The following is an 11602-nucleotide window of genomic DNA, read 5'->3' as shown; positions in this document are numbered from 1 at the left end:
TCACCCGGTGGGGCCGCTTCCACGGTCCTTGATGAAAAGAGGCATTTACTCGATCTTATCATCTACGTCCGATGTACTGTACGGGATGTACCATCGTTGCTTGCACCCGGGAAGTTATACACGCTAATCACCTTGCTATTTATGTAGACTGCTATGGGCTAATCAAATTCAGTACCAGATATCATCCGTGCCCTCCAGCTCCTGCCCAAAGAACAATATCGCCTAATCGAATTCAGCAACACTACCAACGCTTTTGCGGTCGAAATGGGTATAGATCTCCTGAGGCTGTAAAATATAGACGCAGGGACGCTCCAAATGGAAGAGCCGAACAATGATAGATAGATAGAAAGAAAACGAGGGGGGGAGAGAAACCCAGAAGAGGTAAAAAGAAAAAAGGAGAACCACCGAGTGCAGGTATGAAAAGAAGTGGATATGGGGTGATTGACAGGCCGTCTGCCCTGGTGTCTAGGGGCTATTCAAGGATTTCATATCTGACCCTTGATGTCGACAATCCGATGAGCATCAGCCTTGGCAGCCTCGAAAAGCTGTGCGGCTTTTGCGCCGGTAAGCAGCCTCACGGCTCCATCTTTTTCCTGGAGCAAGTCCTCCGAGGTATGATCCAGGATGAAGTGTGCGCTCTGCTCGTCAGACTCGAAACCAAGTTCTTCAGTAATGAAACGAATGTTTACATCGGGCTTGTAACTGTGATCAAGTGGTCAGCGTGCATATGGTAGATTGTTGACGAGTCAACACGTACGCTTTACAAATGGCTGTCAGCGCAGACAGTCGTTCTCGATCCACGAACATGTCCATCAGGTAAGCTCCCATATTTGGGGTGTCCAGGTAAAGTTGAAAGAAACGGTGGTAGTTTCCAAGCGCAAGAGCCGAGCGAACGTCTAAGGCATGTTTGACAGCAGGATCTCGCTTGTCTGCTGCTGTTAGATCGGCCAGGGCATCGTTCATGGCCGTCCAATTGCGGGTATGGATGAAATACAGAATACGATACGCCTTAAACTCCGTAGGGTGGCCCCCAAGTTGCTGTGCGTACAACGCGCGCAGCTGAGTCTGACACTGATTATACTCACCAAGATCTCCTTTCTCCAGGGCAATGCGCGCGTGAATCTCGTAGACACTGACAGTAAACTCATTCCTAATGTGCTGCACAGTCAAATCTTGCCGCAGCGACTTGAACTGATCGCATATGTAGTTATAGTTGTTGTCTCTCTTCCACTTCTTCTTCAGCAGATCCAGTGTCTTGACCAGGACCGGCAGAGGGCGGACGGTATCCGGGTTCGGCGCTGATGTCAGACGGAAATAGTTTTTCTCCAGTTCCTGGCACCGTCCGACGACAGGGCCCTGGTTTGCACTGGGAGAAGGGGAATCATCGCGCGACGATGGCGAGGAACCATATCGAGCCCGTGGTTCCTCGAAGCGTTTTCTCCGCAGTTCCAGATTAGCTTTGGACTTACTTGTGTTCTTATGATCTATCCGTTGGCGTTTGTCTGTGGGGGAATAAGTGATTCGGTCTTCAAATGCATTGTGATTGTTAGTTTGTCTCCATGGTGGACAGCTGTTTGCGTCCCCGTTGTACTCAACCGACTTCCGTTTCTTTGATGAGGCGTCGGAGGAGCTCTCATACTTCTGGGTAGGAACAGCGCTCCAAGCCGGCACGTTTGGACTGGCCAGGATCCGGTTGCGCTCGTTCTGGACCATGACCTGGGGTAACGGCAGGCTCGCCCAGTCAATCTTATCCAACTTGTTATTCTCTGCAGCCTCAGTAATGACGGCCTTTAACCTCGACTCCATGTCCTCTCTGCTAACTGATGACATTTGATGTTCCGGAGCAAAACTTCGTTGTACATACAAGCGAACTGGGGCTGGCCATTCTACTCGTTTGCGAGCGGCTTCGGCATCCGACGGCTGCGACGCTGGGGCTGGGATGGGACTCGCCACGGCTGTATGGATAAGGCTACGGCGTGCTTGAACTGGGATGTACGCAGGGGTCGCTATCATACGGGTTAACCAACCTTGGCCACATGACCAGTGAGAGGGAATCATACCATGTGTGGGATATGTTTGAGCGGTTGCAGTGGCTGACGCTGACACACGCCAGGGTGGAATGCCCGAACTCATTATTGCGAAAGAAGTCTAAGCAAACGGACAGTAAGGGAAGAGAAGAAAAGTGATGGTTTGAAAGTGTATAAAAAACTACGGGATTCTGATGTGACAGAGAAATGCTCAGAACACTCCTACACAAGGGGAAGCTGGGGGGGAAAAATGATGGAGGAACGGAGGAAATAGGAAAGGAAAGGAAAGGTAAATAAAGAAGACGAAGTGTTTGCGTAGAGGTAGAGGCTGAAAAGGGAGTAAAGTATCGGGCGCCAGATGAAGACGTCGAGATGGAATATGCAGACGTTCCTTTTTCGCTTACTGTTGGTGAAGATGCTTGGCGCGGGCGTCCATGACCGCCTTCCGGATCAGGACTCTGACATCAATACTTACTGTACGATCTCCTCCACCGACAAGATAGGCGTTCAAGTCATTCGTTCCCCTCTCCTCAAGTTCTTTTCTGTCATAAGAGAGATGCTGGTCGATCTACTAAATGCTCTTCAAGCCTTTGGATCTCAGTACAGCACTTCGTCCCTCGCTGTTGCCCGATGAGACTCTGCTCTTCGTCCAGGATGCGGTGGGGTTGTACGAGGGGTGAGTGACCGTGGGTTCCACCGGCCCTGTAGCTGTACTGATTGATATCTGTGCGAGCAGCAAATACAAGATCCCACATTATCAGGACGGCCATGCATACCTCACATCCCACCGTGTCTGTTATGTTGCGTTGGAGGAACCACGCAAGCACTCCGTCGCGATCGACTTGAAAGATATCGATCGAGCCGAGTACCAAGTATGAGATGTCTCACTCGTGGATTTCTAGTCTGGTCTAGTACTTATTTATACCCAAATCTTAGGCAGGCTTTCTCAAATCCTCCCCCAAGATTACACTGCACCCCAAACCACCCAAGAACAGCTCCAGCTCGAAAGGCACCAGCCTATCAAGGTCGCAGTCTCCTCGGGTACAAAACTCCACACCATTAGTGAAACCATCAGCATCAACATTGGTGAATGCCACATGGATCTGCCCGATCTGCACGTTCTCCAATCCCATCCCTTCAAACTTCGACCCTTCCACAGCGACAGCGACAAACATACCGCCTTGTCTGGCTTGCGGTATCAAGCCCCCGTTCACAACAGTGTTAAAGGCGGCCATTGCCGCTGCGGCATCCTCCCATGAGGGAACGTCCATAACCTCAGCGCCTCAAGGTAGTAGTCAGGATGCAGCACAGTCTCTAATCTCATGTCCAAGGTGCACCTTTGTGAATCATCCGTCTCTCCACGAGTGTGAGATATGCGGTGCTTTATTGTCGAGTTTGTTAGAGACTCCTAATGGTAACCCGCATCGCGCTGAATCACCAGCCCCACTCATTCAACTGCAGGGCAGTATTAAAAACACGGAGATCTCGGACAACATCAAATTATCCTTCCGCGGGGGTGGCGAGAAGACCTTCTACGAGCGACTCAAAGGTGCATTAGTCCAGAGAAAGTGGCTGCTCTACAATGCCCCGCCCGTCCCACAACAGCCATCGCCAAATACAACGTTGCCTACGAATGGATTCGTGTCTACGCCAACTCGATCCCCAGCTCCCGGGATTGCAGGCCTCGAGCAGCGGGGACTGGAAGCTCGCCGCAACAATGAGGTTGTGATCGGAAACGCATTCGAAGATCTCGAAGCACTGATGGCATCGGCGAAGCAAATTGTCACGCTGGCAGAAACTCTGGCCAGAGAGTCCGGTATGGGTGACGAGACTTCGAGCGAAACCAGTGCGGTTCTCTCAGAGTCAGCTGCAGCTCTGGGCATGGTTACGACGAAAGATATGCTGAGCTCGGGCTCGGAAAACTTGTACCTCTCGGAACTATCTCGGAACCTCGCGGAATACCTTACCGACGATACGAGGGGTATCCTGCAGAAGGAAGGCGGGATTATAAGCCTTATCGATCTCTGGGCCCTCTTCAATCGGTCTCGAAACGGAGTCGAGCTGGTGAGCCCTGCTGATTTCCAAAAGGCAGCCGAGTTGTGGGAATCATTACGACTACCCGTCCGCCTGCGCCGGTTCAAGAGTGGCCTGCTCGTTGTTCAGCGGTACGATTGGAGTGACGAGAAGACCATCCAGCAGCTGCAAGACTGGCTCCTAGAGCTCCAACAGACTCCACCCGATGAGCCTGCGCCGTGGGATTGGCGCCAGTTCGGCCGTGCGATTACCGCGCAGGAGACAGCACAGCGGTTCAAATGGAGCGTCGGGGTTGCGGCCGAAGAGCTTGAGATGGCAGAGGATCGCGGCATCCTGTGCCGAGAGGAGGGCATCGAGGGCCTGAGGTTCTGGGGCAACCACATTACATCGCACGATCTTGCCTCAAGTATCTCGAATCTTGTTATTTAGCATACGTATATAGACGTGGACCAGCACACGCGAGGGATAGAATTCGTTAGTCATGAAATGCAAATGAAAGCAATGATGCAGGGCGGAACCAATTCCGCCAGCAACCGAATGTACAACCGAATGTACGGCGGCCCAGGAGTCGATCGCGAGTCTATCCCAGAGATAAGAAAGCTTCTCCACCATCATAGAAACTCTTATCGTCTGCGGGGACTCCCCTTCTATATCAACTCTTCCCTTCTCATTGGACCATAATTCCGTCTCCGAGCAGAACAAGGTACACATCTCCAGTAGGTAGCCCGCATGGACCTGGAATGAGGAGAAGGGGGAGGAGGATAAAAGGGACAATCCTCCCTAAGATGCCACCCTTCTCCCACCCTCCTCTCCACACCGAGTAATCTATCCAACGACGTCAAACCATGTCTACTACCTGGCAAACAGAAGCCCTTAAAGCCAAAACCATCCTGCAAAACTCCATTCCGACGCAATGGCTTCTCCCCGAAGACAAACTGCCTCCATCCGACCAGAAGAACGTCGCTGACTTCCCCAGAGCCAGCGGACTGTTCACCGACAGGGAACTGTCGATCACGGAGATGTCCGCCACGGCCCTAGTTGCCGGGATGGGGGCTGGACGATTCAGTGCCGAGGAGGTGGTGGTTGCGTTCTTGAAGAGAGCCGTTCTGGGGCATCAGTTGGTATGCATCATCAGCGGAGCTTTTATGAGATGTGCTGATGAGGGCAGCTGAACTTCGCGACGGAGTTCATGGCAGACAAAGCCATTGCGAGGGCCAAAGAGCTGGATGCATACTACCGGCGGACAGGGAAGTTAGTCGGCCCCTTGGTATGTCTACTTGGTTTAGATACTATGATACACTGAGGGTTAACATCCACAGCACGGAGTCCCAATCAGCGTGAAAGAGCATATCGGCATCAAGAACCTGACCTGCAATGGCGGCTACGTAGCATGGTGAGTTCATTGCCTATCGCAAAGAAATCCACTAACAACCACAGGGTAAACGACATCGCGCCAGAAGATGCCCTCATCCTACAATGTCTTCACAAAGCAGGCGCCATTTTCCACGTTCGGACAAATCAACCTCAATCTCTCATGGTATGAACCCCCCAGTGTCCCCAGTCATGCAGCAACATATCTAACTACAATAGCACCTCTGCTGCAGTAACAACCTCACCGGCACGACGACAAATCCTTACAACCGCACCCTCACGCCGGGCGGCTCATCTGGCGGAGAAGGCGCGTCAATGGGCTTCAAATGCGCCCCGCTAGGCATAGGCACGGATATCGGGGGTTCGATCCGTGCCCCCGCGGCCTTCTGCAATGCATATGGGTTCCGGCCAACAATGCGGCGGAACCCCTGTTCCGGAATTAAGGCGCCCGAGCCCGGCCAGGAGGCCATCCTAGGTGTTGTGGGACCGCTGGCGGCGCAGAGTCTGGATGATCTGGAGCTGTTCCAGAGGGTGGTCCTTGATGCAGAGCCGTGGGATATCGAGACCTCATTGGTTCCTCTTCCATGGAGGAGGGTGAAGGAGAACAGAGAGTTCACTGTGGGAATCATGTGGGATGACGGGTACATATCTTTCCCTTCTCCATTCTATCCTCACTCAAATGTTTCAGCACATGGACATGACACCCTACTAACGAGAAAGCAGAACGGTCCGTCCCCATCCACCCATCATTCGAGCACTCAAAGCCGCCAGATCCAAACTGCAAGCAGCCGGCATCAAAGTCGTAGACTGGGATCCTTATAAGCACGCCCACGGCTGGGACATAATCGTATGCTCCTCCCTCCTCTCTCTCTCTCTCTCTCTCTGTCTTTCAAAACACAAACTAAATAAAACCTCCAGTCAAAACTCTACTTCCCGGACACAGCAACCTCGCAAAAAGCCGTCCTATCACAAACCAACGAGCCAATCCTGCCACTAACAAAGTGGGCCTTTTCCTATGCGCACCCAGCACCATTATCCATCGCCGAAGCCTGGGCCTTGAATGTCGCCCGCGACGAATACAGAGATGAATACCATGCGCGGATGAAAGCGATGAGGGTAGATTTCATTCTGTGTCCGGCCTATGTGGGCGTTGCGCCTGACTTGTATGAGGCGCAGTATTGGAACTATACTGCCGTGTGGAATGTTCTCGACCTGCCGGCGGTGGTATTTCCTTCGGGGATGGCGGTTGAGACAGGGGATGTCCGGGAGAAGTACGGCTGGGTGGCGAGGAATGAGGTGGAGGAGAGGGAATGGAGGAAGTGGTGGGTGGATCCTGGTCGGTTTGTAGGGGCTCCTGTGGGCTTGCAGGTGGTCGGAAGACATTTCAAGGATGAGGAGACTATCGCAGCGGCGAAGGTGGTTGAGGGGGTGGTTCGGGGACTGGATGGAGGAAGGGCTAGATTGTGAATGATTCAGTGGCGGACTCTCCAGTCGATCACTCCTGAGAGCTTGATTGACTGACTGGTGATGGCCTGGTCCGAGCCACCGCCATGCTGTGGTGTGAGGTGTGGTTGTGGATACTCTCAAGGCAAGTAAACATTTATGCCGATTCATTATTAAGAAGAGAATTAAAGACGTGCATTTACATCATTATGCCATGGATCCATCATCAATCAGTACATACAACGCGTAACCGTGAACATGACAATATTTTCATCAGAGAATCATGGCCAAAAAAAAAAAAAAAGAGCATAAGAGAAACATAAGAGAAATCATTTCCGCCAGAACATTACCTTCCCCACCTGCTGCTTCATGCCCCATTTCGCCTCGGTGAACTTATCCCTGAACGTGCCGCCGCCGCCATACTGCACCGTGCTGCCGTTGACCGCACTGGAAGTCGCGCTGCCAGTGCCATGGACGAGATTACCCGCGTCGAACTTGGCTTTCCCTTCCACGAGCTTCTGAACCACGTGCAGAATGGCGTACGTCGTCGAGCCGATCACACGGATCAACGCCAGGCCGGTCACGGACCACAGGATGATGGCGAGGTAGATGTTGGTGCCGCCCGAGTCCACTCCGTAGACCTCGGACACTGCCATGGCGAGGATCACGTTGGCAACCATCCAGATCGAGACCATGTAGGTACGGACCGCGCGGTAGTAGTCCTCTTGCAGCTGACTTTCCGAGACCGGGGGCTCGGGCACCTCCTCTCGATCACGAAGACTGCGCAGTGCGGCGTCATAGCCACTGTCAATATCGAGCTGCTCCGAAGGCATTTCGACTTCGACGATCGACCCGTTGATGATGCGCGCCGCACCCAGGTCGGTGTTGATCACGTTGTCTCCTTTCGTACCCCATGTGACGTCGTGCGTATTGCAAAACGCATACACTTGCAGCGTGCAGATGTAGCTGGGCAAGAGAGCAAAGTACTGCGCCGACGACGTGAACATGTGCCACGGATCCAGGTAGAGGAATGAGGAGAAGAAGTAGAGGCCGACACTCGAGAGAAGGGACACCACGATGTTGATGAAGAGCCCGTCGCTTACGGGGAGATCCACATCCCCTCCCGTTTTCGCGATCAGCTCCAGAATAACCAGGTAGAGCGTGCAGAAAATGGTATAGACCATGATGATGCTGTACACGATCATTCCTGAGAGATACAACTTCTTGGCTCTGTGAATCGTTAGCGAAGGACGCCCGTGTAATCCGGACACAATCACTCACCCTTGCGGACGGTTACCCATGGAGATAATGAACTGCAGGCACATGACCAATACGCAGGCATATCGCAGGATGATGAAGATCCACTTGCCCATGTTATGGCCGAAGGGATCGATCTTCGGGTCCGATAGTGACCCGGCGATGAAGAAGAACGCTAGGTAGAAGTTGGCCTGGCACAAAGTCAGTATGGGCTCCCAGTCACACTCAGATCATTGGCAACTCACCAATCCAAAATACGTGAAAAGGAGCTGGACAAATTGGTAGACGGCTTCGATCTGGAGGAGAATCTTTCGCGGCAGGGAATGGTCAGTCTTCCAGAGCTGCTTTCCATTGACGATGGAGTACACAGCGGCGAAGAAAGCACCGTTCAACCATCGTCTTCGTTGCGAGATGAACTCCGGGACGTTGTCGGGGACGTCAGTTTCTCCCACCGCGCTCTTGACGAATCGCAGGACCCATCTTTCTTCTCGCTTGGCTACCAGCTCCCAGCACAGGATACGATCTTCGGCAAGGTACATGTTTGCCGTGAACACATCCGCATCCTTTCCATGTAGTGTCTCTCCCTTGAAGTACTGGTTCAACGGCCCGTTACCCTCGGCATCGTTCTGCAGCGCGAAAAAGCGATAGGCACTCAGCGCACCAGGCAGCACGGTAATGTATCCAAACACGGACTCCAGCGGCTTGTCTAGAATGTTCGACATCTTGTATTCGAAGTTTTGACTTGCAATCAGAGGGTTCAGAAGACCCAGCATGCCCTTGCCTTTTCCTGCTTTGATCTCACCAGCGGCTCCGGCAACATTTGAATCCTGATCGAACGCTTTCCATAAGTGGTACAGGGCAGTAGGTGAGGGCTTGGTGCCAACATCCAGGAGGATACAGATGTTCGGTTGGAGGGCGCGGCCAAAAGCGTTGAAGAACCAACGATGCGAATTAAGCTTCTTTTTGTTATGCTCCTTCAGGCAGAAGATAACCTGGCACGGCATGATGCCCTTCTCGGCGCCCTTGAACTTCAGGTCGGGGTCGAGAGATACCTGAGTGGTGTACTCGTAGACGTGTGCATTGACTTGCTTCTGGTTAACGATGTTCTTGGCGATACCTTCCTGGTATACACCAAGAGCCGCCAGCGCGTTAAGGGTCCTCGGATGGACCTTTTTACGGCCGTCTGCAATAATACAAACCACGATCTTCTTCCACCCGTCTTTCCCCCATGTTCGCGACTTCGAGCGGGAGCAAAGATGACTGATATTTCGCATAACGCCGTGCATGGTCCGAGTAAAACAGATCTCGTCCTCGTTGTACATGGTCACACAGATAAATAGTTCCGTTTCACGCATGGTCGTGCCGATTTGCTGTCGCAATTTGTATCCTCGCTGCGTAAAGTCGTCGGGGTCGCAGGTCACGGCGGTATACCGCATGTGTGTAAATTCTCGGTCGTCTCGACGCGGCAAAAAGCTATGGAGAATGGTCGGAATCTTGCACTCCAGGATCAGCTCGCCGTTGACCAGCTGGACTTCTTTCTTGATCATCTGGGCTTCGCGAACACCTCGACGACTCTGCTTTTCTGGGGCAGGCCCGTAATGCAGGTTCGGGTCCACCATTCCCGTCGCTTCGTCATATTCATCCAGATCAATCTTGTTCATCGCTTCTTTTTCGTCCGTGATCATGGTCGACTCGCTCATGAAGGAATGCACACTGCCATGTTGGCCATGACGATGAATCGTCCTTCCGCCGCCACCGAATACGTCGTCATCCGGATCGCCAATGTCGATGCTTGTATCCTGCTCACCCATCGTAGATCGCGGAGCCGTGAACAACGGAGCGGGTGGCAACGGTCGTCGTGGACTGCCCCCATATCTCGAACTCGGGGTACCCGGGCGTGGACTGCCATTGAGGTCGGCTCGCTCATACTGCGAGCTCAACACAGAGGGGGCTCTTGGGGCCCTAGCCCAGTCGCCCACGTGGCTGGGAGACCAAGGTCGGGTTGGAGAACCAGGGCGTGATGCGTAATCGGGCACATCGACTACCGACGTTGCGGGTGGTGGGATGTTCGGAGCATTTCGCATGCTGGAAGCTGGCCGTGAAGGCGCATCCTCGGTTGCATACTGATAGTACCGGTTTAAAAATTGTCTCGGGTGATCCGTCCTATTACGAGGGATGCGAGCGTTAAATCTCTTTCTTCTCTGTCTTGCCATTGTCCCCGGGGACTAGTCTGAGACTCGTGCATGGAGTCCTTAGACCTTTTTCAGGAAGGAAGACAACAGAGGGGCAATCGTGCATATATCATCCGCCTTACGGGACAAGGTATCCCAGTGGCTTTCCTTGTTTCCCCAGCGGACGACTTGCAATGATTGCACCCAGGGCGATCATTGGCTCGACACAAACAAGGGGGAGGGAACTGGGCAACCGAACCGTTGGGCCAGATTCCGATGAAGTCATCGGTATGTGGGCAGAACATGACAGGTGCATTACTTACGGAGAATCTTCGTCTTCTTCATACGCCTCGCCGTAGTGGTAGGCCGAGGTATTTCCCACGTTTTCCCTGAAGTCATCATCTACCGTCGTGGTACTCGTGGGCAGCAGTCGCATGGTCGGCGCGGCATGACGAGGGGATTCGTGCTCGGAGAGGTACGGGCCTCCATAGCCGTATGATGGAGGCTCTTCCTCGTAGTTCGCCGCCGGCGGATATATGTGCGACGAGTTGGGATTCATGATTGCAGACGCTGCGAGATCAGTTTCTCATGATCAATCGACAGCGACAGCACCCCGATCACAGGGTAAGGTCAATTGGAGGGTGCCGCAATAACCTGGGGTATGGGTAGCAACCAGTCGTCAGTTCCGATGGCTCTGCAATGTCAGCTACATCAAATGGTGGTTCAAGAATGCAACTTACCGGAGGAAACTTTCTGGATCGTGCTTCAGGGCACGTAAACAAACCCGGAATGTTTCAAGCCGCCACGATAAGACTTCCGAAGTCACTGTGAGGGAGATCGATGTGCGAAGCTTTCTCCAGGACGGTGATTCAGTCGGGTGGATGCTAGCTTGCTCATAAACAACCCACGATCGCGGTACAGACGTCAATATCACACGCGCCGCAGGAGGGGAGAAATTTAGTCAATTAAATCCAGGCCCCCGTACCTGGCGACTTCCCATGGATACCGGCCTTTTAGTCTGATCGCAATGAATGGAGCAACGTGGAGGCGCTGCCGTTGCCCAGGCAACGGGCGCTTGTGGGAGCCAAGTCTCCTTGCAGTGGAGTCGCAAAACATCACCAGCGCCCTTCCTCCCACTCCAAGACATTCGAGGAGTACCGAGATGAAGTCAAGTCACCGCGTCTCCGTTCCATTCATCCCTATGCACGTCGCACTGGTCTTGATCCCAGTCGACTTACGGGCTTGTACAAGACCCAAAACAATCCCGGGTGGAGCACCTGATTAGATTGAAATGCTTTA

At 53.0% G+C, this 11602-nt stretch overlaps 4 protein-coding genes across 4 annotated transcripts; 2 read left to right on the top strand and 2 right to left on the bottom strand.

Annotated features, from left to right (window-relative positions):
- Positions 1–485: 485 nt before the first annotated feature.
- Positions 486–2133, bottom strand: ABOM_010486 (SAC3/GANP domain protein; the record flags this gene model as incomplete). Its single annotated transcript, XM_022537614.1, has 3 exons — positions 486–702; positions 758–2006; positions 2061–2133. 3 exons carry the CDS (start codon positions 2131–2133, stop codon positions 486–488), a joined length of 1539 nt encoding a protein of 512 aa, XP_022384672.1.
- A 469-nt stretch (positions 2134–2602) lies between these two features.
- ABOM_010485 (ESCRT-II subunit protein VPS36) lies at positions 2603–4490 on the top strand (the record flags this gene model as incomplete). Its single annotated transcript, XM_022537613.1, has 3 exons — positions 2603–2703; positions 2764–2899; positions 2964–4490. 3 exons carry the CDS (start codon positions 2603–2605, stop codon positions 4488–4490), a joined length of 1764 nt encoding a protein of 587 aa, XP_022384676.1.
- Positions 4491–4906: 416 nt separating this feature from the next.
- On the top strand, positions 4907–6899 carry ABOM_010484 (glutamyl-tRNA(gln) amidotransferase subunit A; the record flags this gene model as incomplete). The annotated part of the gene is made up of 7 exons (XM_022537612.1): positions 4907–5182; positions 5230–5328; positions 5381–5454; positions 5499–5598; positions 5652–6073; positions 6156–6279; positions 6351–6899. The coding sequence occupies 7 exons, from the start codon at positions 4907–4909 to the stop codon at positions 6897–6899; spliced, it is 1644 nt and encodes a 547-aa protein (XP_022384675.1).
- A 305-nt stretch (positions 6900–7204) lies between these two features.
- chsB (chitin synthase class II) lies at positions 7205–10862 on the bottom strand (the record flags this gene model as incomplete). Its single annotated transcript, XM_022537611.1, has 4 exons — positions 7205–8105; positions 8157–8323; positions 8378–10295; positions 10627–10862. The coding sequence occupies 4 exons, from the start codon at positions 10860–10862 to the stop codon at positions 7205–7207; spliced, it is 3222 nt and encodes a 1073-aa protein (XP_022384680.1).
- Positions 10863–11602: the final 740 nt, after the last annotated feature.

The sequence above is a fragment of the Aspergillus bombycis genome (assembly GCF_001792695.1).
Source record: "Aspergillus bombycis strain NRRL26010 chromosome Unknown contig00125, whole genome shotgun sequence".
NCBI lineage: Eukaryota > Fungi > Ascomycota > Eurotiomycetes > Eurotiales > Aspergillaceae > Aspergillus > Aspergillus bombycis.
The sequence above is the reverse complement of the archived record's forward strand: the minus strand, read 5'-3'. Positions and strand labels throughout refer to the sequence as shown.